The sequence below is a fragment of the Meles meles genome, chromosome 17 (genome assembly GCF_922984935.1).
Source record: "Meles meles chromosome 17, mMelMel3.1 paternal haplotype, whole genome shotgun sequence".
Taxonomy (NCBI): Eukaryota; Metazoa; Chordata; class Mammalia; order Carnivora; family Mustelidae; genus Meles; species Meles meles.
In genome coordinates, this window is record NC_060082.1 from 67,860,189 (window position 1) to 67,884,860 (window position 24,672).

General features: G+C 43.7%; 1 protein-coding gene across 5 annotated transcripts in view; it reads left to right on the forward strand.

The window, feature by feature from the left end:
* Nucleotides 1-24,672, forward strand: part of NME7 (NME/NM23 family member 7) — a 210,880-nt gene that overhangs the window by 144,824 nt on the left and 41,384 nt on the right. For 2 of the 5 annotated variants that reach the window (XM_045982775.1, XM_045982777.1), the window contains exon 11: nucleotides 14,535-14,642. In XM_045982775.1, the coding sequence (XP_045838731.1) occupies nucleotides 14,535-14,642 (108 nt within the window). Of the gene's footprint in view, nucleotides 1-14,534; nucleotides 14,652-18,534; nucleotides 18,712-19,757; nucleotides 20,424-24,672 lie in introns of those variants that run through there. The other 3 variants (XM_045982773.1, XM_045982774.1, XM_045982776.1) reach the window with 3 other exon arrangements.

Here is a 24,672-nt window from a genome sequence, read left to right on the forward strand (position 1 = left end):
TACTTGAAGGTATTTTACTCTTTCCGGTGTAATTGTTCATTTCTTTTTCTGCTGCTTCAGGATTAGTGTGTAGAAACGTTACCAGTTTCTGAGTACTAATTTTGAATTCATGTATTACTTCTAGTAGTTTTTGGTGGAGTCGTGGACTTTATCTGTGTAGCATCGTGTCATCTGCCAGTAGCGCTCATCAGTGCCCTTGCAGCAGTGTTTCAGCTCAACACCCGTCGCGCTGTGCTGAGTGCCCTTGGCAGCGCAGAGGTGGTTGACTGCACCGGAGACGAGGAAGCGCGTCGCGGAGGGACTTTTCTTGTGGAGGCTTAGGGTTCACTGGCCAGAGAGTAACAGGGAAAATACCCTCCCAGGACCAAGAGGAGCGAGTTGCGGTGAAATAAAAACACGTTCCGAGTCCAGGGAAGAGTGTGGCTGTGGACGGACGCGCTCCTCACCCCACTGTGCTTCCCAGGCGTGTGGCACGTCACAGCGACTAGACGGGCCTCAGGGCACATCCCACGGAGACTCCCGGTGCGGCCAACACGCGTGGCCTCTTCTGTCTCCCGGTCTACGCGCCGGTTCTGGGTTTCTCTCTCTGCGGCCTTGTCCGCTTCTCCACGCCTTCGGAAGCGTCGGTCCTGCAGATGCGCCCGTCGGTCCTGCAGATGGCGCCCGCCCTGCCGAGGCCGCAAGAACGCCTCAGGGCGGAGCTGAGAGGCGCTTCGAGCGCCGCCGTCCCTTCCCACGTGGAACTTCGTCATCCCGGAGCGAGGCTCCGAGGGAAGCGTCGCCGCCGCTGGGGGTCTGGCTGCGGCTCGCCGGAGGCCGCGGCGGTGGAGGACGGACGGATGGTCACCGACCCGGGACCAAGAAGAAACCTGCCCTGAGTCGCCTGCCTCGAGCCCCCGGAGCACTTGAATGACACCGTCAGGAGCGCCGTCCCGCGGGGCCCGCGCGGCTCTCCCGGCGCTGTGGGACGGGCGCCCGCTTGCTCGGCCGCTCCCTGGCACCGCGCCCCGGCCCCGTGTTCTGCCCTGGCGACGCCGGTGACGCCATGGCCTCGGGCACACGACAGCCATCAGTGTGTGGTGCTTCGTGGTTGGACGCCGTTTGCGGACAATTCCCGGGACCTCCCTGGACTCACCTGACGGCCTGTCAGACGGCGGCTTCTCGGCCGAGCTCGCGCGCGTGGCGGGACGGTGTCTCCTCCCCGCGGGCGCCGGGCGGCACCTCGCAGACTGCGGCCGCCCGCCGGCCCGTGAACAGCGAGGGGTGACCGGCTGGTTGCGTGCGACGCCGGCGTGGTCGGGCCCGTTCCGGTCATCTCGGTCATCTCGCCGGAGCACTTGCCGGGGAGGGATGCCGCCAGGGACGAAAGCAGACACTGAACCGGCAGGGGGCGCGGCGCGTGGGCGGGACCATCCGACCACGCGGGCCGCTGAGCTTCGGGAGGCTGGGCCGGAGGTGGTGCGGGCGGGCACTCGGATCACTGTCGGACGAGAGGTTTGAAGCTACTTTTCCTGTGGTCTTCTAAGGCACTCCGCTCCCCAGACTGAAGCTGAGTTATTGTTTGTTAAGAAAAAACAACTATTTCGTTCCAGCAGCACAAGAGAAAATCAGATTTCCGGAAGGTGTTCTGAATATTGCTTTGGCAGAAAAAAGCAGAGACCGGAGTCTGGAAAAGAATGAGGAAATGGAATTTTCTTTCCGATGTAAATTTTGTTTCAAGATGGCAGTTTACAGTTCTGTTAGGAAGGGAGAGTGAATTTTAGGGGATTAAAGTTACCTCTTTGAATATACCCCTGAAGAAGGGTTTTTTATAGTTAAAGACTAAAGAGAAAAAAAACTCAAAAAATATTTTTTTACAATAAACAGGAAGGAAAATGAGACACTTCTGAGGGCAGCAACTGTAATCTAACTTATCTAGGTAAAGGAGTATTCTCATTTATCGAGTATTTTGCATCTTTTGTCCACAAATGTGTACTTATAAAAAATATATAATCAAAATAATGATAACATCATCACTTTGGTGAACAGAGTTCATTATTTCCTTTTTAAGAGAGGATCTTGTCTCACGATCCTGTGTGAGAATGTGATTGATCGTGTTATAGAGCAGTAGAGGAGGTTACCTGTTTTAGAAGGAGATAACAGAGAACTTCAAGGAAGGCGAAAGATGATTATAATGTGACCGCGAATGTTTAGAATGAGTCGGTCCTTTCTTCACTATGGATATCCACCAGAAGATTCAGGAGCCTCTGGGGAGTTTGTGTGTGTCTTACTGTCCCCGCTGGAAAGGCCATTTATGAGCGTGCATTTACACACCTGAGGCCTCTCCCGTGGATTGCTCCGCTCTCATTTTGTATCCACCACCTGGTGTTGTGTGTCTGTGATGGAACAGTAGGACTGTCCTAGATCAAGTTCCCAAAGCAAGTCACTTTCAGGGCTCTGGGATTAGTGCTTACAGTTCTTGATTCTGTTCTCAAACAGGTGTGCCCTGTTGAGAAAATCTAGTATACAAAACCATCAACTCACAAAATAGACAAATTAAGGAGTGATTACTTTCATTTCAAAAGGATATGCTTTAGGATTCCTTAGAATAAGCGTGTCTGAAGAGTGTAACATGTCCAAAAGGCCCTCTGGATTATTAGTAAGCGAGAGGGCTCATTTTCCCACCCTGTCATTAACCAGGTTAATGACGTGCATATGTTTGAGCCTGTAGCCATTTCATTCATGCACTCACTTCTGCATGAAATCATTAGTACTGTTACTCAGTGACTCAGTCATTAGTACTGTTACTCAGTGACTCTTTCATGAGCATTCTCTTTGTGTTGGGTACACAAAAGTCACAGCCCTTGTCCTTAAGGCATTTACAGACGACAAGAGTGAAACAGATGTCAGATAAATGTCTGACAATGGAAGCAAGCTGGCGTGTTAGGAGACCACTGTGGTTAAACAAAATGAGAGGGTGAGCTGTGGCCATAGGGTAGCCTCCTGGCAACTTTAAAGGGAATTGTAGCAGGACTTGGACAGCTTAGAAAATTAACTAAGAGTTTGCCCAAAGCAGTTGATCTTTGGATACATTGTTTCTTCAGTGCTGAACAGGAGGTCTAAGACTTTAGAACCAGGTTATCCAGACGTGTATAAAAGGTAAAAACTGTCTGCATTGTCACTACAATGGGGGGTCGTTAGATACATGTGAAATATGACATCTTTTAACAATGAACATACTGTGTAAGGGCTTCATTATAGTATGATGAAGATGACGAGTGCCTCCAATTTGGCCAGAGGCCATTAGACATTTTATGGGCATTACCTCATTTATTCCGTCCAGTATACTGAACCGAGGCCTTTACGGACACTAAGATATTTTCACTAACTGCTGGGATTTATGTTGCTATTATAGGAGAGAAAATCTTTAATCTTACAAACTCTCTGTCCTATTTTATAATCTGAAGTATACCTGTATATACTAAGATGAGTTAGGCCCCTGGAGATGTTGATTTCAAGGTCACCTCCCCTCACTGTAGCTACATCTTAAGCCAGAAATCGCTGCCGCTGCCTCCACTGCTGCCATCACCACTGATGTCACAGAATCTGGGGCCTCAGGCACGGAGTCTGGCCACAGCAACGCCTCCAAACGCTCATGTGTCCCACCTTGTCAGCCAGAGGCAACGTCAGCAGGTACATGGCCTGTGTCCAGTTCTGCCTTCCGGATCTCGTTGGTGGGACATAATTTACTTCAAGAACTCGAGCGGAAAGGGTGTCGAGAGAACGTAATGTTGTAGATTTCTAACCTGCATCTGGAAGGAGGGTGGAGTTAGGGCTGAGAGAGCCGCTGTATGGAATCCACGCAGTCTTACTTACGTTGCTTATTCTGAACCCTTTGTTAGGAACATGAACTCCTTAAGAAGAGGGTGAAAAACTTCTGAGCCAGAACATTTGAAGGGAAGAGGACGTGTTCTCTGCTCGAGCTAGGAAAGAGCTTCGTGGCTTTGAAACCCAGAAGAGGTGGATGTGACTGGGTTATTTCAAGTGCAGGTGGAGAAGCGAGCAGGAGTCACAGCTGCTAGGCCTTTCTGGAGCGCGTCGCGCACTTTCGATGTTCCGTTGTGGAAAGCAGCTCAGGCAGGGAATGGCATGCTTCAGCTTGGTTCTGTAGCCTCGGCCCGACTGCTTCGGGGAGGATTGAGGAGATGGCATAAACCAGGAAGAGAGAAATCCAAGAAGTCAGTAGTCTAGGTGACAGAACATGGTGACAGAGAGGGGGAAAGGAGAAAGACTGATGTGGACTGCATTTCAGCATTGTATTGACAGGACTTTATAACAACTTAGGCGCTGAAGGTGCCAGGAATGGTCCCAGCTGTTTCACTGTTTCATTCCTTTAGCGGAGTTTCTGAGTATTGAGCCCCGCTTCTTACGAGAGTCAAGGAAGATTGCGTCGCAATTCTTTATCAGGATGACGTAGACTGTGGGGAGCACTTCTTTTTGGGGGAGAGATGGAGAATGCCTCTCCAGTTTCTCAGTAGTAATAGGACTATACTCAAAGGTTAAATTCTACTAAGTGTAGCTTTGTGAAAAACAGAAAACAGGAAAATATTCACCAAAAATTTTATCATTTTCCTATGTACTAACATGTATGTTCACAGACGTCATACAAATGAGTCCTTGTGGGTAAACCATAAAGTAATTTACATACATGTGAGCAAGGAGATTTGCCCAACTATTTAAAAGAGAACGAAGGGATCATCATTTTTATTTAAAAATAACGCCTGTGTCAGCCAGTGCCTATCGTAGGTTAAAGTAGCAAACAGCTCAGCAAGAGGAAATGATGACTATGGCATGTGGCCTTTGAAGCCTAGTGCAAGAGACAGGGTTGAATTGTCTGAATGTTTCACCTGAAATCCCATTTAATTATCACCCTCTTCAGATTCTATAAATTCACGTTACATCTAATTTCTGCTTAATGAAAAGTGAGATACGAGGCCTGTCAAGAGTCAAGCCAGGTGTTTTAATGATTCCTCCTATTTAAGCAAATCATGCGGTCTCCAGGGCTAGTAAGATAAGTGTATTTACTGTGAATTCTGACAGCTCACTCAGTGAGATTAATATGTAAGTAGTTGAGTTTAATTTCGTGATGATGCTTTCAGAGAACCCGTTCTCCGAAACGCATGGGTTCTAGAAGGATCCTTAGACTTATAGAAAGTAGCCTTTGGATCTCTTTTGTGGTTCCCTTTTCTGCTCCCGATTCCCCCAGTGTTCCATTGTCCTGTTTTAGCTATAAGTTAGTCTGATACTGGTCATCTCCCAGGAATATAAAACTAACTGCGTTACTTAATACAAAGTTTTGTGCAAATGGAAAAGCTGCTTGGGGGTCAGCTTCGGTGGGATGTTTCTGAAGTACGAGGGAAATCAAGCCGAGCCCTCAGCATGTGCTCTTTACTCTTGTAGGACTCTTTGGCTAAAAGCATGACTACTTGATGCTTGAATGATGGCAGTTGCTTCGCTGGTCTTTAATATTAAGTTCTGTTACCATTGTTTTCTGTGAAATGAGGACAACAGTAATAAGACTTTCTGTTTGCTTCACAGCTTTGTGGCTGACAGAAGCGATGCTAGTTCCTCTTTAGTATTTATCCACTTGTCTATGTCATTGCCAACATTGTTGTCCTATAGCTTGAGAGGACTTTTTCCTTGGAATTTTTTGGAAATTAGACTGATGACCAGGTGTGATTATCCACCATGTACCACTAATTACATGAATATATTCTACAGTTGATCATTAAGTCATCTTTTTTTTATTAACATGTAATATATTATTTGTTTCGGGGGTACATGTCTGTGAATCATCAGTCTTACACACTTCCCAGCACTCACCATAGCACAGACCCTCCCCAGTGTCCATCACCCAGATACCCCAACCCTCCCAGCCCCCTCCCCTCCAGCAACCCTCAGTTTGTTTCCTAAGATTAAGAGTCTCTTATGGTTTGTCTCTCTCCCTGGTCCCATCTTGTTTCATTTTTCCCTCCTTTCCCCCCATGAATCCTTTACCCTGCCTCTCAAATTCCTCATATCAGGGAGATCATTTGATAATTGTCTTTCTCTGATTGACTTAGTTCACTCTAGCTCCATCCATGTCATTGCAAATGGCAAGATTTCGGGGTTTTTGATGGCTGCATAGTATTCGTGTGTGTGTGTGTGTGTGTGTGTGTACCACATCTTTATCCATTCCTCTGTTGATGGACATCTAGGTTCTTTCCCTGGTTTGGCTATTGTGGACATTGCTGCTATAAACATTCGGGTGCACGTGCCCCTTTGGATCACTACATTTGTATCTTTTAGGGTAAATACCCAGTGGTGCAGTTGCTGGGTTGTAGGGTAGCTCTATTTTCAACTTTTTGAGGAACCTCCATGCTGTTTTCCAGAGTGGCTGCACCAGCTTGCATTCCCACCAACAGTGTAGGAGGGTTCCCCTTTCTCCAACACCTGTCATTTCCATGGCATCAGTCATTCTGACTGGTGTGAGGTGGTATCTCACTGTGGGTTTGGTTTGTATTTCCCTGATGCCGAGTGATGTTGAGCATTAAGTCATCTTTCTTAAAAGTTCTATAAAAAAAAAAACAAAACAAAACAGTAAATTTCACAGATCTCTTCCCAATCCATTTCTTAAGTGGAAGGTCATTTTCAATCTTGCATATCTGTTTTGCATTATACAGAACTGAAACAGTATGACTTTCTGAGGAAGCAATTTGTTTTCTTTGTTCAGACATATTTTATGAGTCTGATAGACTTGTAATTCCATAAACAAAAATATTTATAATGGACATAATAATAGAATAATTACATAAAGTTTCTCTAATTTGTTTTTAGTATTTAACTAATCACCATCCCCCTTAGTGCATTTTTTCCAGGTCTTAGATACAGAGGTCATTCTTTAAGCCAGGATTCTTCTCCCACTGCAGGATTACTGTAGCAGAACTTTCAGTACTTCTGATGAGTGTATAATAACCAAGAATTTGACTTGAGGGTGCTCAGCAGGCCAGGCTGTAGTGGCAGATGGATGAGACAGGAATTTGGTAGAGTCTGAAAGACTGCTGACATTCTAAGTGCAATGTGGGGCTTTAGAGAGTCTCATTTTCTCAGCAGAACCTGTCGCTCATTAAAACTACAGTAATTTTTAAAAATTACGGTAGGAAAATTGTGTGTTGATATTTTATGTTGCTTTGATATATATCTGATATTCACTTCTGCTTCATTAAGGGAAATGTTTGGTGGGATGGTTTTCACTGTAGTGTACAAGGAACAGGAGAGCATGAATCTATCAGAAACAATTAGAGAAAATCTGCCAGGAAATACCGGGGGAGAATGATCTGTGGAAGATTCTTCTGCGCTTTCACTTTGATTGAAAACTCAGATATTTTTTACTTTTATAGGCATATATGAAATTTTACAGTAGTCAAAACTAAAATCAATGTATCAATACTTTTTCAATAAAAAAGATGACATGAAAACCTCAATTTTAATGAAAGAAGCTACGAAGAAAATACTTGTTCTCTGGCTTTATGCTTCATAATTATCATTAACCTAAACAAAATAATTTATGCTAGTAGAAAGACTTTATACTTTTTATGATTTGTTTACTTATAGATTATCATCTAATCTATTTGTCTTCTTACTGGAGTTAAACATTTACTTTTATTCTAAAATTATCATTAAAAATCTTGAGAGATGTTACATAATTTTTAAAAGGTGCTTAAGGGGCGCCTGGATGGCTCAGTTGGTTGGGTGTCTGACTCTTGATTTTGGCTCAGGTCATGATCTCAGGGTCTTGGGATCAAGCCCGGTGTGGGGCTCTGCACTCAGCCGGGAGTTGGCTTGCGATTCTCTCTCCCCCTCGGCCCCTCCCCCTGCACTCTCTCTCTCTCTCTCTCTCTCTCTAGCTCTCTCTCTCTAAAATAACGAAATAAATCTTTTTTAAAAATCGTACTTGAATATTTGGTTGGACTATCTTTGGTGCAGAATCAAAATATACCCTTTTCCTGTCTCTTTAAGAAGTGTCTCATCTTGGGGTGCCTGGGTGGCTCAGTGGGTTAAAGCCTCTGCCTTCGGCTCGGGTCATGATCCCAGGTTCTGGGATCGAGCCCCACATCCGGTTCTCTGCTCAGCCGGGAGCCTGCTTCCTCCTCTCTGCCTGCCTCTCTGCCTACTTGTGATCTCTGTCTGTCAAATAAATAAAAAACCTTAAAAAAAAAAAAAGTGTCTCATCTGAATTTCTTTAAAATTCCAAGGTTATATTTATAAAACTAAGGACCATTATCTATTGAATGCGACAGACACTTTTCTAAATACTGTTATTTCTTCAGTTCTCACAACAACACTTGTAGTTAAGTCCTATTTTTCATGATTTTACAAATTAGAACAGTAAAGCAGGCACAGAGAGGTTGAGTAACAGCATGGTTATGGTTACACAGCTAGTAAGTGACAAAGTCAAAATTCAAACCCACAGAACCTTCTCCCACAGCCCTTGCTCTTCCTTACTCCATCCCGGCTCCCTGAGTAGACATGTTGCCATTTTATGTCAGTCAACAAGTATTTAGTGAACATTTACTGTGTGTTTATAAATAATTTACTGTGTGTTTATAAATAAGACCTAGAATATCAAAGAAGTTTTATATTATGTTAAAGGTTGAGAGTCTAACGGGAACGTACTAAAATAAGCACACACACACACCCCATATAAAATGCAAGTCAGAGGTCTGTAATTGGAGCATAAATTCCTGTTAAAACAATGGAAAAGGGAAGATTACTCTGGGAAGAATTCAAGTTAAGTTTTGTAGAGGAGATGATGTTAGTGGGATTTAAGCTTTCAGGAAGGTGTGAATGAGGCCTACAAGATAGGTCTAGGCAAAATGTAGAGGACCTTGGATACCACACTAAGGAACATAGGCCATAGGAAGTGAGTAGCATGATAATGTCTGCATTGTAGGTGCAAAGTGTTAGCAGCATGAACAGTGAATTGAAGGTGGCTCGAAGGGTTTGGGGAAACAGAGAATGTCAGTAAGATGAGTGTGCTTTAACATAGCAGATGGCACGGTGGATCCAGAACAGTCACAGAACCAGTGCCTAAGGAAAGCAAATTAATAGAGCTGACAATCTTCAAAATAAGAGAGTCGGTACCCTCAGAGAGATTTAAGGAATGTCAGACCCATAAAAAATAATTATAGATACTGAAAAAAAAATTTTTTTAAGATTTTTATTCATTTAGCAGACAGATCACAAGTAGGCAGAGAGAGAGGAGGAAGCAGGCTCCCCACTGAGCAGAGAGCCTGACGCGGGGCTCGATCCCAGGACCCTGGGATCACGACCCGAGCCGAAGGCAGAGGCCCAACCCACTGAGCCACCCAGGCGCCCCTAGATACTGAAAATTTTAAACACGACCAAGAACCATAAGATGCCTAGGAATCAACCTAACCAAAGAGGTAGAGGATCTGTACTCGAGAAACTACAGAACATGCAGGAAAGAAACTGAGGGAAACACAAAGAGATGGTCAAACATTCCAAGCTTATGAATGGGAAGAATAAACGTTCTGAAAACGCTTGTGCTGCCCAGAGCAATCTACATCGTCAGTGCTATCCCGACCAAAAAACGATCAGCATTTTTCAGAGAGCTGAAACAGACAATCCTAAAATTTGTATGGAACCAGAAAAGACCCCAAATTGCCAGGGGAATGCTGAAAATGATAACCAAAGCTGGGAGCATCACGTTGCCTGATTTCATGCTGTATTACAAAGCTGTGATCACCAAGACAGCATGGTACTGGCACAAAAAAGACGCATAGATCAGTGCAACAGAGTAGAGACTCCAAAAATGGACCCTAAACTCTATGGTTAACTAGTCTTTGACAAATCAGGAAAAAATATCCAATGGGAAAAGACAGTCTCTTCAGTAAGTAGTGCTGGGAAAATTGGACAGCCACATGCAGAAGAATGAAACTGCGCTATTCACTTACACCACACAGAAAGATAAACTCAAAATGGATGAAAGACCTCAACGTGAGGCAGGAATCCATCAGAATCCTAGAGGAGAACATAGGCAGTAACCTCTTCGACATCGGCCACAGCAACTTCTTTCAAGATGTGTCTCCAAAGGGAAAGGAAACAAAAGCAACAATGAACTTTTGAGACTTCATCAAAATAAAAAGCTTCTGCACAGCAAAGAAAACAGTCAGCAGAGCTAAGAGGCAACCCATGGAATAGGAGAAGATATTCGCAAATGACATTATCACAGAAAGGACTAGTATCCAAGACCTGTAAAGAACTTCTCAAGCCCAAAACCCAATTTTTGAAGTTTAAAAAATAGTCAGCAGATAGTAAGAGTTGCACCATGGACCCAGTTTAAAAACAAGTCTGTTTTACATAATAAAAAATAAATATAAATAAATATCAGGTGACAGATCGAACAGGAATTCTCCCAGAATATAATACAAAAAGACAATTAGATGGAAAGTATATAAGAAAAGAGAGAGGGAAGATAGAACTAGAAGTTTCAACGTTTATTTCATAGAAATAGCGAAAGGAAAGAAGGCGTGACACGGAGGAGAGAAAATAGTGCAAGAGATAGAAACCGACTAGAGATGTAGCTCTTCACACTGAAGTGGATGACAGTCAACCGACTGGAGCAGAATGACTGGCAAATGACCCAACGCCTCACTGAAGGGAGAATGCAAAACCTTCTGGAAAAGAGAAAAAATTCGTTACCTAGAAAGAATGGTCTGCAACACATACTTGTCATATATGCTGTGTATGCCGCATGTTGGGGGGGTGTGTGTGCGCACGTGTGCGTAAGCAGCAGAGGCTGTGGAGGGCCACTCAGATCCCCCTCTCACCTTCAGGACTGAGGTGCCTATTCCCCAGCCCTGTGTTGGCAGCTCACAGTGATTCAGTAATTCTTCCCCGTATAGTCTTCTATTAAAGAAAGTCACCTTGCCCAAGGTCATGGCCCCTTCCCTGGAGTGGCCCATATCCAGTGACTTGTCAGTTTGGAGAGATCAGGGCCTCACCTGTTGGCTTCCGTTCAGGATGACTCTGAAGGTCGTCGTAGCTCCAGAACTCCCTGTAGGATTGTCTGAGGCTGCTGCTGTTGCTCGTTGCACTTCAGCTTGTCCCTCTGCCCAATCCTGTGTTCCTCACTTCTCCGCGAGTATAGATCCTGAGACCACCTCCCAGTAAACTTCCTGTATGCAGCTCTCTGCCTCAGAGTTGGCATGCCAGAGAATGCAACCTGTGACAGTATTCTTTCCAGCTGCCCTTGAGACAACTAAAACTGACTGTGAAGAAAATCCCAACAAACTCCTTCAAAAGATGACCAAAGAGAACACGTTCTCTCACCACGGTGAGATATAATTAGACATTAACAATGACCTCCGGCTCCCAGCCACCACACACACACACACCCCCACACCCACACCCACCCACCCACACACACACTGCTCTTTAGAATTCAAGTGTTGTACATATAGTCAGTTACATGACAGTGATATTTTAATGAAGATGGTGAAGGCCAAAGAGAGTAGGTGCAGGAAAGTCTCATGAAACAGCGCACTCAAATGGAATCCTTTTCAAGTGTTTTCCTCCTAACCAAAATCGTAAGAAAAGGCAAATAAGTATTCACCCTCGTGATGTTACAGAGTACGTCTTCGCGGAATGCCAGCTTACCACCACATAAATAGAGAAGGTCTGTAATATCAGGTGCTTAATTGTCAGGAGAATTAGGGGGAACAGAATGAAAGACATGAATGTAATATACAGCCATCCTAGTTTTCTAGTTTATCAAAGTGTTTTTCTTTTTTTTTATAAAGATATCTTTTTTTTTTTTAAGATTTTATTTATTTATTTGACAGAGTAGGCAGAGAGGCAGGCAGAGAGAGAGAGAGGAGGAAGCAGGCTCCCTGCTGAGCAGAGAGCCCGATGCGGGGCTGGATCCCAGGATCCTGAGACCATGACCCAAGCCGAAGGCAGAGGCTTAACCCACTGAGCCACCCAGGCGCCCCTCAAAGTGTTTTTCTTTTTTTCAACTTTATTTATTTGACAGAGATCACAAGTAGTCAGAGAGGCAGGCAGAGAGAGAGGGAAGCAGGCTCCCCGCTGAGCAGAGAACCTGATGTGAGGCTTGATTCCAGGACCCTGGGACCATGACCTAAGCCAAAAGCAGAGGCTTTAACCCACTGAGCCACCCAGGCGCCCCTCGAAGTGTTTTTCTTAAGTAATGCATTTATAACTGACATTTGATGCAACCTTGTAAAGGAAGACTTAAGTAATTAAATAAACGCACACCTGTGGAATGTGCCAGAGGGGCGGAATGACAGGTGTGAATACTGCTCAGCATTTTTGCACCAGAAGGTGCAGCCACTGTATCACTTGGTGACTGTCATATCCATAGAGCTGACCCATTCAGGACTTTGGCCTCCCAGTCTGCGATCCTCCGTTCCCCAATACTCTTGACCTCCACGTGACCTTGGCCATGGTGTCACCTTCTACACATAGCTGTCCAGTTTTCTCAGCACCCTTTATTGAATAGACTGTCTTTTTTGTCGAAGATTATTTGACCATAGAGTTGCAGGTCCATATCTGGTTTCTCTACTCTGTTCCACTGGTCTATGTGTCTGTTTTTGTGCCAATACCATACTGTCTAGGTGACCAGAGCTTTGTAGTAAAGCTTGAAATCAGGCAGCGTGATGCCCCTAGTTTGGTTTTTCTTTTTCAACATTTCCTGAGCAATTTGGGGTCTCTTCTGATTGCATACAAATTCTAGGATTGATTGCTCCATCTCTTTGAAAAATGCTGGTGGAATTTTTAATCAGGATGTCACCGAAAGTATAGATTGCTCTAGGCAGCATAGACATTTTAACAATGTTTATTCTTCTGATCCACGAGCATCGAATGCTCTTCCATCTTTCTGTGTCTTCTTTGATTTCTTTCATGAGTGTTCTGTAGTTCCTCCAGTACAGGTCCTTTACCTCTTTGGTTAGGTTTATTCCCAGGTATCTTATGGTTCTTGGTGCTACAGTAAATGGAATCGATTCTCTCATTTCCCTTTCTGTATTTTCATTGTTGGTGTATAAGAAAGGAACTGATTTCTGTGCAATGATTTTGTATCCTGCCACATTACTGAATTGCTGTATATAAAAAAATACTAAGGAAAACTCAAAGACAAGTTTGAGGCTAGGAAAAATATTTGCAAGGTTGTGCAAAATGACAAAAAGTAGAATTCAGGTTATAAGAATAATAATCAAAAAAATAAGAATGACCCAGTAGGAAATGGATGGAAGACAAAAATAAGCATTTTATAAAAGTGGATGTAAATGAAAGGACATTAGTCTTCTTTAGGAATCAGGGAAATGCGAACCAAAAGCACAATGAGACACCATTTCACACCCACTAGAATAGCAACATGAAAAAGTCAGCCAATATCAAATGTGGATTTTGACGTGGGTCGTGGGAATTCTTGTGCCCTGATGACTGAGGGCAAATTGTTACAAGCACTTAAACAATGGTTTGGCAGTACTTCGTAAGATTGAATGTGCATACGCCGTAACTTGGAGAAAACTCCTGTACACACGCTTCATACTACAGGTAAGAATTCTTGTAGCAGAATTGTGTATGATTTTGGGTGTGCGTGTCTGTCTAAGCAAGAAGAGGAGAGAGAAGAAATGAGCTGAATGTCCATCAATAGGAAAATAGATAAAATGTGCTCGATCGCATATTGGGTTCATATAGTAATAAAAGCGAATTACAGCTGAACACAACAACATGCACAAATCCGAAAACAGTGTTTTGAAAACTAAACAAACCAAGGAATCTTTAAATAAAATCGAGACTAATGGGTACTTCTGGGTAGAGGGAGGTGTGGGATAGAATAGAGTCTGGATGAAGTCTCACACGGGGAACTTTTAAGTGTTTGTGTTATTTTACTTCAGCTAAGGAGTGGGCACACAGGTATTTGTATTAAATACACTTTTTGTATGTATATGGCAAAATTAAAATACAGGTTTTGGAAATATTTCACTTAGAATAAGAAAAAGCTAATAAGTAGGTCATTAATACTCCCCATCTTTAATTTTTTAACCTCTTATTTCTCTTACAGTTTTGAGTTATTTGTAACCATTCTTTCCTCTAATGGGAGCTAGTACTAAGCTGATGCAACTGGAACATTTTGAAAACTCTTAAAATCAGGGCCATCAAACTAATTCATTTTAAATCAAGTTGTTAGGATACAAATCTTGCACATTAATAGACTAGGTTCCTGTTTTATATGATTTTTCCATGATCTGTTGATAAACAGATATAGCTATTATTACCCTCTAGACTTTAGATGAGGCCACAAAAAAGCCTTCTGAGTGACCTGAAATGTTTCATTGCTCAAAGTTTTCCTACATTCATGCTATTTCCAGAAATAATCAGTAAGCAGATAATTCAAGAGCTTCATGTAGCTGGTGTTTTCCTTACTGACACTGAATGACTGACTTTATATGTGAATGTGTATTTAACAGGAAATTGCCCGGCATTTACGCCCTGGAACCCTCCGAGCCATCTTCGGTAAAACTAAGATCCAGAATGCCGTTCACTGTACCGATCTACCAGAGGACGGCCTCTTAGAGGTAAGATAAAGAAGAGCAAAATCCTGTTTATATTTCAAACTCATCATCTCAGCGGTTCTGGTTCATAAGAAACGTTTTAATATTCTTGGATTATACTATTACTTGGCCACCTGAGGACTTCAGACTGGAACTATGACTGGGTTGTCGAATGCCACATACACCAGTCACAGAGAATTAAGGTATGTCTGTGATTGGCATATGTTGGCATAGATGGGCCGATATTTTAATGCACACATTTAAAAATAATTTTAAAAATAAAAAGCCACAGCACTCATTAAATAACGTGAAATTTGTTTTAAAAACAGGTAAAAGTACTGTTACCAGACGTTTCTAGTCATAAAAATACATCAACAAAATTGAGAAGTCCAATACGCAGTGCGATAACATTCAAAGTAAAAGTCACTTACTGACTCGTTATATGCCGGTTCTAGCATGATAGGTAAATGCTTTCTATAAAGTAATTCTTTTAATCTCCAAAGCAACTCGAATACGTTGGCGTAAGGCTCCACACCCAGCACAGAGCACAACACGGGGCCTGAACTCATGTCCCTGAGAGCAAGACCTGAGCTGAGATCAAGAGTCAGACACTCACCTGACTCAGCCACCAGGCACCCCAGTCTGGTTTGGTCTTTAAAAAGTCATTTCTAGCCCAAAAGCAAAATAACTTTAAAGAAAAAAATAGAAATTTTTAAAGTTTTACAGTTTTTTTTTAACTTTTGTATGTCAGAAGGAATGAACTGAAATGAAGACACATGATAAATTAGTGATTATGGCATAAATGACAGAAATGATGGATGTCCTCAGTACGTCTGTTTATCTTAGAGAGTGTTATTTATGTTTTATGTCACATTTATCGGTTCTTTTCTGCCTTTTAAGTCATGCGTAGAAAGGTCTTCACCCATATTTTCCTTCCGTTTTCTGACACGAAACATCGAGTGCACCTGGAGTTCGTCAGGTGTGGACTGGGCAGCTGTCACGACGTCGTTAAATCCTTCCGTGCTTTCATCGTTCCTTCTCATTCACTAAGTATTCGCCCGTGTCTGTTTCCAAACTTTCGGTTTTATCCTCTCAGCCTGTGCTGGCAAAACGCTATTTCTAATATTGCACTTTATTTATACTTTGAAAAGTTTCCTTGGTTATTCTCTTAAATGTATTCCTTCTCGTGAACGTCACATGCATTCAGCCAGTGTTTTACCCCATCCCCCCAGGAGGCACATGGGGCCCGACTGATGGTGTGTTTGTGAACGAGTGTGGGACTGATGCGGCCGTACCCGTGACCTCCCTTCTGTGTTGGCGGATGCCTTGCCTTTCATGCAAGCACTGCGTCTCTTTTCCGCGGGGGCTTGGACGCAGCGCATTGCATTTATTCCCAGTTTTTTATCTTGTTGCTATGGAGAATGACTGTGTTAACTCCACTGTGGTTTTCTGCTATAAGCCACGACGTTAATGTGGTAAACAGGCAATAACGTGGAAGTGTAATCCTACCAAACTATGAACGCTGTTATGAATTTTGACATACTTGTGAACTATAAAATTGTAACAAACTTCATTTTTTAATTACTCAAAGTAGTACGTTTATTTAAAATTTTCACCTGTTTTATAAATATTCACTTCACCTTATAATAGTTTTGGATCTTTAGGGCAGGTTTGAGTACAGATTGTTGTTCAGTGAGACCAAAATGTTAATCAAGAAATTTATGTCCATGAAAACTATGATCAAGGTATGCCCTTGACTGTGCTTGTACAACTTGGAGTGGATTATTACCGCCTGCAGTTTACAAAGCCATTTGCTAAATGATTAAAATCTTTCAAACCTAACTGCACAGGAGATTTAATTGTAAGTTAATGACTGTGTGGTTTAGAGAATTAACCAAAAACCAGAAGTTGGGGCTTCAGCAGCCTCCTTTCATGTAGCTGGTGACTCATAATTGATACGACCTTGGATAAGTGACTTTTTTGTTCCATGCCTCACTTTTATCAGCAAAATAGAATAAAGAATTCTGATATAACCAAGGGATGTTCTTCCTGTTAGGGATTAACAATTTGCGGATTGTTACGTGGCTTTAAATGGTGAAGTATTATAAAAGCACTTAGAGGCCACAGCACTTATCTGTCCGTAGGTCTTCAAGGTGAAATTCAGAGTGATGTGGAAAGACAAGCTTTCTGATCAGGGGAGCACTTTATGCTGCTACTCATAAAGGGAACATCTTCGATGTAGGGTGATCATAACATGTATTGTCTAATCGAGGACCTTTTTGAAAGGCAGTTCCAATCAGAGAAGATGCTAGGACAAAAGGCATAAACCAGAACTCTCATTGGCACAATGGGGTTGTAGGCTTTCTGTATACGTGGGAGTCAGGGAAATGGGAAGAGTTTGCTTCTCCTTATCTTTCCCTCATGTGACGTTTACTAGACTGAGTTTATTTGTGTCATGTGTGGACCTTAGAAGGTACGGTCTCAGTTCATACTTTGTCACCTTCTGTTTCGGGTACTTGTTCTCGTAGCAAATGATTATAGTATGGATCACTTGCTGACATTGTGACAGGATTTCGGAATCAAAAGGAGACATTTCTCCTGTCCTCATTGAGCTCACAGTAAGTTTCAGAGGTCAAGGATCTTAGCATGAATATAGAATCTGCTGTATTTGGATGCTCCTAATTGTGACATACCCATTTTTGTGATTGTAGGAGTAAATGGCAGCATCTGTGGTTACGAGACATTCTGCGATGTTGTTTCGCTGGTAATATTCCTGATTGGTAGTAACTCTAAAGATCTTAAATTCAAGCTTTAAAGAAAGCATTAATGGCAAAATGTATAGCTAAACTAGTAATCAAAGAAATACTAGTTTTTTACTAAGGGCAAATAATTTTTTTATGTTTTAAATTAACAAAAAATGTATTATTTGCCCCAAGGGTATAGGTCTATGAGTCATCAGGCTTACACACTTCATAGCACTCACCATACCACATACCCTACCCAATGTCCATAACCCAATCCTATCCCTACCCACCACCCCCAGCAACCCTCAGTTGTTTTGTGAGATTGAGAGTCTCTTATGGTTTGTCTCCCTCCCCATCCCATCTCATTTAGTTTGTTCCTTCCATACCATCCACAGCCTCCACCCTGCCTCTCAAATTCCTCATATGAGAGATCATATGATAATTGTCTTTCTCTGATTGACTTATTTTGCTCAGCATAATATCCTCTAGTTCCATCCACGTTGTTGCAAATGGCAAGATTTTGTGTTTTTTTTTTTGATGGCTGCATAGTATTCCATTGTATGTATGTACCACATCTTTATCCATTCATCTGTTGATGGACATCTAGGCTCTTTCCATAGTTTGGCTATTGTGGACATTGCTACTGTAAACATTGGGGTGCACGTGCCTTTTTGGATCCCTACATTTGTATCTTTAGTGTAAAGACCCAGTAGTACGATTGCTGGGTCATAGAGTAGCTCTATTTTCAACTTTTTGAGGAACCTCCATACTGTTTTCCAGAGTGGCTGCACCAGCTTGCATTCCCACGACAGTGTAGGAGGGCTCCCCTTTCTCCGCATCCTCGCCAACATCTGTTGTTTCCTGACTGGTTAATTTTAGCCATTCTGACTGGTGTGAGGTGGTATCTCGCTGTGGTTTTGATTTATGTTTCCCTGATGCCGAGTGGTGTGGAGCACTTTTTCATGTGTCTGTTGGCCATCTGGATGTCTTCTTTGCTGAAATGTCTGTTCATGTCCTCTGCCCATTTCTTGCCTGGATTATTTGGTCTTTGATAAGTTTGATAAGTTCTTTGTAGATTTTGGATACTAGAAGGACAAAGAATTTTTTAAGTATCACTGTCCACTGCTGTTAAAGCTACGGTTAAACAGATACCCTCATATTACTATTGGCAGCTCCATGGAAACAAGCACGCAAGCCATGGGTTTTTCCCATTCGTTCCAGAATTCTGCTTCTTACCATCTAAGCACAGGGGGAGGCGGCAGCAGGACTGCAAAGTGAACGTTGTCCGCACAGACGGTCATCGAAGGAGCCCGTGGGTGATTAAAATCGGAATAACGTGCATGTCAAAGGTATATCTGATGATCCCTCCTCTGAGAAGGCCTTTTTGATACCTGAGGTCTGCAGCAAAGGTCCTTCCATATGTGTGTTTGCATTTTGCTTCCTGCTAACACAGTGGCATAGCCAAAAGCTGACATAGCTTTGCACCTGGGGCAAGTGACTCATTTCATCGAGCCAGGTTTCCTTTTTCCATAAGATAAACTGCCTGGCCTGTCAGATGGCATGGTGCCCAACACGGAGTGATTGCCCAACAAGAGGTAGCAATTATTATTATTATTATTATTATTATTATTATTATTATTATTGTCTTTTGCTCATATATATGTCCCCGTAAGACCGTCTTGCTCAGCACGTAAAGGTCCTGCATTAATCATCTTTGAGGAAAAAGAGGGAAGGGTGTCGTGAAATAAATTATGGTTCATGCACTTTGTGCAAAAGTATGTAACCTTTTTCTAAATGATGGTGGAGACCTCAGCAATGGAGTCCAGCCTTGGTTGCGTATAGGAATCACCTAGACCGTTTTTAAAATACCAATGCCCAGAGCTATCCTTAGAGATTCTGATGATTTTCCTTTTGAAATAACTTCAAACTTACAGAAAAGTAGAGTAAAAAAAAATTTCAGGAACATTTGGGATTAAGCTGCCACCATAATGCCCCATATCTCTGAGTACTTCAGTGTATATATTTTTTAACATAAAAGGGCATTTTGCTCCATAACCACACTATGCGCATCCAGATTAGGAACTGAACATTGATACACTGCTACCATAAAAATTTAAACTCCATTCAAATATCTCCCCTTGTCTCCATAATGTGTTTTAGTAGCAGAAGAATCGAGGTCAGAATCCCTCATTGCATTTCGTTCTCTGCTTAGTTTCTTTCAATGTAGAACTTCCTCCGATTTTCCTTGACTTTCGGGGCCCTGATACTTTTGACAATAACAGGCAGAGATTCTAATATAATTGGCCCATTTAAACCTTTGCTCACCAGAAATTTTTCTAGGTGGTTTTTGTGTGCATTTCTAACAAGACACCGACACGTTGACTTTGCCGAACAGCATGTAGAGCTCATACGAAGAGTCGTTTGTTGGCTCCCCGTTGTCCATGCCGCTGTGTGAGGTCTGCGACCCGGCGCTGTCGTCGTCCTGGCCGCCCCTGCCCCGCTCGCCCGAGCCCGCTGCTCCCACGCATCGCTGATGGCACTTCCCGGTTCTCCTTTCTCCTTCCTTCACCTTTCCCAGAGCCGCTGTGCTGCTCACGGCGCTTCCACAGTCCGTTCCCAGGACCGTCGTTTTCCGATTATCTTCACGGGAACAACAAACACTTCACATGTAAGGAAATTGAAATTCTCAAAGTTGCCAAATAGGTAGACAGTAGAAAATATGTTTGAATTTTGAATTCTGCTCGTCGAAATGATACATCATTCATTCATTCAGATAGCTGCACTTTTTAAAATTAAAAACAGTGCTAGGGACACAGCAGCGAGCAGGGTACACGCAGCCTCTGCGCTCACGGAGCTTGCCTTTTAGGACGTAGCGGTCGTGGTCATCATTTTTTAGAATCATGAAAATATGGATCTTCCCTCTGTTTTGGTTTTCCAAATATTCTGTAAATTGGTTATATCACTTTTGTGGTTATAAAATAAGAATGTTTACTGTTTATAAAATAGGGGCACCAGTGTGGCTCAGAGTTGGGCATCAGACTCTTGATTTCAGCTCAGGTCATCATTCTCAGGGCTGTGACATGAAGCCCGGTGTAGGGGTCCACACTCAGCTCCTTGAGATTCGTTCTGACCCTCTCCCTCTGCCCCTCCCCACCCCTACACATGCTCTCTCTCGCTAAAATAAATAAATACATATTTTAAAACATTTATAAAATATTTCATTGTAGATACAAATAGTTAAGCAGAACAGATCTGAAATTGGATATATAATTATTTCTGCGTTAATTCTTGTTCGGGTATACTTTGGAAAAGAATTAATCAAGCATTAACCAGAAATAAACAAGGTGTAGGAGTAAGTTAATTGGACAGGCCTGGATTGCTTGGCTGTGGTTAGTATGGGGGTCTGCACACACCGACTCTTCTAATTTATCTTCAGTTTTAGTTTGTATCTCAAAGGAAGAGTTGTGGTTTTTACTAGTACATTGTCAAAGAGGGAACAACTTGTTCAAAGACAAGAGCAACAGCTTTCTCTAAGGGATTTAAAAATAGTTTGTTAAGGCTGAGACTTTGACCTTGAGGTGCATAATGACGAGATAAGGCTAGGAAAGTTATCAAAGGCCTTGTAAAATCATGTTGAGACATCTGAACTTTATCCAGAGGGCAAGAGGACTCCAAATAAATGTTTTACCCGGGGGAATAGCACCATCATAACTGTGTCACAGGGATCACTCTAGCTGAGGGTGGAGAAGAGATCAAGGGGGTTGGGAGGATGAGGGGAGACAGTCAGTCTGAGGGAGAGAAACCAGGTAGAAGGCTGTGGAAGTAATTTAGGGGAAGATTCTGGTAGCCTGAACGGATGTGATAGTAGGAATAGCTCAAAGCACTGAGCTTCAGAAGACATTTAGGGGGCTGAACCGATAGCCTCAGAGACTACTAGTTGGATGTGGAGGGTAACCTGTGCGATGAGACAAGATTAACTCCCTTCTCCAAGGGAGGATGATGGAGGCCACCGTCATCGTCTGTGATACCCAAATTTCTGAAAACCAGAGTTCTTTCATAAATTCGATGGCAAACCCTGACCTGATCTTAGTATAATTTTTCTACAACCTACATAGTGTGACTGTTCACACTGCTGTAGAAGTGTTAATGTATGAGAGTATGTGTGGGAAATCCCCCTGGCTCCACAACACAAAATGCGTGTACTGTGTATATTCAATGACTTCTCCATAGTATGGGGCATGGATACCCTATCACCAGTCCAAGCGCCAAAATATCTGTCACCAGGAGTTTGAATGAAGGATAGTGGAGAAGGTTTGAAACAGCCATGGAGAAAGAGCTGATCACAAAATACAGATTTCTGGGTGATATTTAGGACTCAGCTGATTTGAGATACTATGTGTATCATGAACTTAGTTTTTCTCATGTGCACTTGGAATGAACAGCATGAAGGTTTGGCAGGCGGACGCAGGAAGCAAGATCCTTGAGGAGGTTCACCAGAGTTACGGACGTTAGCGAGTCATGAGTCATGAGAGATACAGTGGGAGGAGGTGCTGGAATACAAGAAAGTCAGGAGGACTGGAAGCCTTTCTGAGGCATGTGGACAGGGGTCCCAGAACGGAGGGTGGGAGCTGGGGTCAGCCTAGACTCGTCTCAGTTCCAACTTCAGAGGAGGAGCTTCTCCTGGATGATAAGGTTCAGGGTGTGGCCCTGGAAGAGGGGACCAGCATGGAATGGAAATCACCAGAGATGTGGGGCCTTCAGTGATGAGGGAAATTAAAGTCCCTGGAGTCATGGCTGGGAGTGGAGAGGAAAATGGTGATCCAAAGCCTAAAGTTGTTTTTTTTTTAAGATTTTATTTATTTATTTATTTGACAGATCACACGTAGGCAGAGAGGCAGGCAGAAAGAGAGAGGGATGCAGGCTCCCTGCCGAGCAGAGAGCCTGATGTGGGACTTGATCCCAGGACCCTGAGATCATGATCGGAGCCAAAGGCAGAGGCTTAACCCACCAAGCCACCCAGGTGCCCCTAAAGCCTAAAGTTTTCAGTGGAAGTAGAGTTAGTGAACCTGCGGTGTGACAGCAACAAGGAGAAATGAGTATCTAGCCAGATGGCAGAGGTCAGAGTCCACTTCCTACTTCTGCAGTCCTGGCTGGAAACCCTTCACCCCCAGCCCCAAAGACGTGATGCCTTCAGGGATATCCAGGTTTCATTTAAGGCTGGGAGGCCTGGTGAAGAAGTTCAAGTTTTGAGGGAGTTTCCTTTGAGACCGAGGGGCTGGAGGGAGCAAGGACAGTGAGAGACTGAGGGAGGGAAGAGGGACCCCAGAACCATGGGCAAGTGAAAAGATGGGAGTAAATAGGTGACCAGAACGGCCTTCGTCTTGGTGGGTGGGATGTGACCAGTTAGTAGTTGCGTTTCTGCCCCGTGAGTCGCGGGTTGAGTGTGGGCAGTTGGCCTGCTAGAGCAGCTCCACAGCCTCCAGAACCCAGGCTCCGCCATCTCATCCTCACAGTCTTAGCAGGTTGCCTTGTGGCCCCCGCGTGGTTTTGGAGCCACATTGATCGGGTGATTCTGATATGGACCATTAAACTCGCATTTGGAAACTGCTGTACGTTTTGGAGAAAAGTTGGCTGTGGTTCTGCTTTTGAGGAAACCTAGACCCTGTCAGTGGGCCGGCCAAGAGATTATCTTGCTTCCAGGCCCTAGAATTGGAAACAGCGGCAACCTCTGGGATTTGAAAGGATCTGTAGCCCCTCTCGATGGATTCAGCTGCCACCAAGCGTTACTACGCCTCGAGGGCAGGCCAGTCTCTGACTGGGGGGCTCTGTGGCCTCTCGGGAAGGAGCCAGTCATGACCTGGTTGATCACCTGGATTTCTTGGTGGACATCTCAGTGTTGAGGCTGCCATACGCCCTTTCCGGGAATGACTAGAGGCCTGGTTGTGTGTGTGTACACACACACACACACACACACACACACGTATTAATGCGTTCCAGGGCTGACAAGGACAGAGGCCTTGGGTCTCTCATGCTGAAAACAGTTTTCGTCAGGTTCTTCAGCTCTGCACTCACCACTTAACAGGGACATGTGATGCGTGGTGTGCAAGGAACCGAGCCATATCTCTCCCCGCTGCTGACTGTGTAAGTGCCTTGAGGGTCTGGACCTCTCAGACTTTTGAATCTCTAGCCCCTGCCTAGCATACCACAGGCTTTTAGTCAATGTCTGTTATTGGGGGAGTGTTTCATGAATGAGGACAACGTGCTTCCATCCCCCTTCTCTTCCAAACAGCTGAGATGGCGTACCCTGGTGAGATGAGCCCCACATTCGAGTGCTGCATCCCACTACTTCCACCGTTTACCAGTTATCGGAAAAGTCTGCTGCTTGTGTCCCTGCTGGCTGTGCGCGGCTACAGCCTGAGCTCTGTGTGTGCGGAAAGCTGATGGTTTGCACAGATTTTTTGTCCTGAGAGTCTCTCCATTAACCTTAAAAATATCCTGAAAATACAATTAGTGTTAGGCCATCAAATTCTAATTCTTTATGGCCCAATTAGTAGTGAAGAATTGATATTTTCTCAGATAAAGGAATCTTGGACTAAGGAGCGATATCCGGTTCCTGCTGTCGTGTCACGTGGAGAGCTCATGACTCCTGCTAGAGCACTTTGATTACTCTACCCCAGGTAGTCCACACACTGCCTAAGAAGGGGACCCTCATATTTCCCTCGTTTAGCATAGGTAGGACTTCAGTTCTCCGTTCAGGGCAGTAACGAATCTCTACTTACAGAGTGCTAGGAAAACGTACTCCCAACAGTCATAGTAACTGTTCACTCCGTGGAAATGGCTCCGTCCGCCAGGGCTGTAATATCCAGCTGGTCACTGTCATGACTGTCCCTGTCACAGTCCACGCGGGCAGTTTTCAGGCCCGTAGGACCCTCCCGTGCTCAGATACAGCCCCGGCTCCAGCTGTCTTCGCGTTGGTTATCTTCAATCTAGAAGGTAACAAGCCTTATGGACTCAAGTATTTAGTGTGATTGATCCCACTTTATTTTTTTATTGCGGTGCAATTACCTTATAATGTCTTATTAGATTCAGGTGTACACATACATGACTCCGTGCTCGCCACATGGAACTGCTGCCATCTGTCACCATACGACCTTATCACGGTGTCATTGACTGTTGTCCCTGTGCCGTATGCTTCATCTCTGTGACTTATTTTATAGCTGGAAGTTTATACCTCTGAATTCCCCAGTTTTTTGTCCTTTCTCAAACCCACAATCTTCTCACAACCACCAGTCTGTTGTCTGATTTAAGAG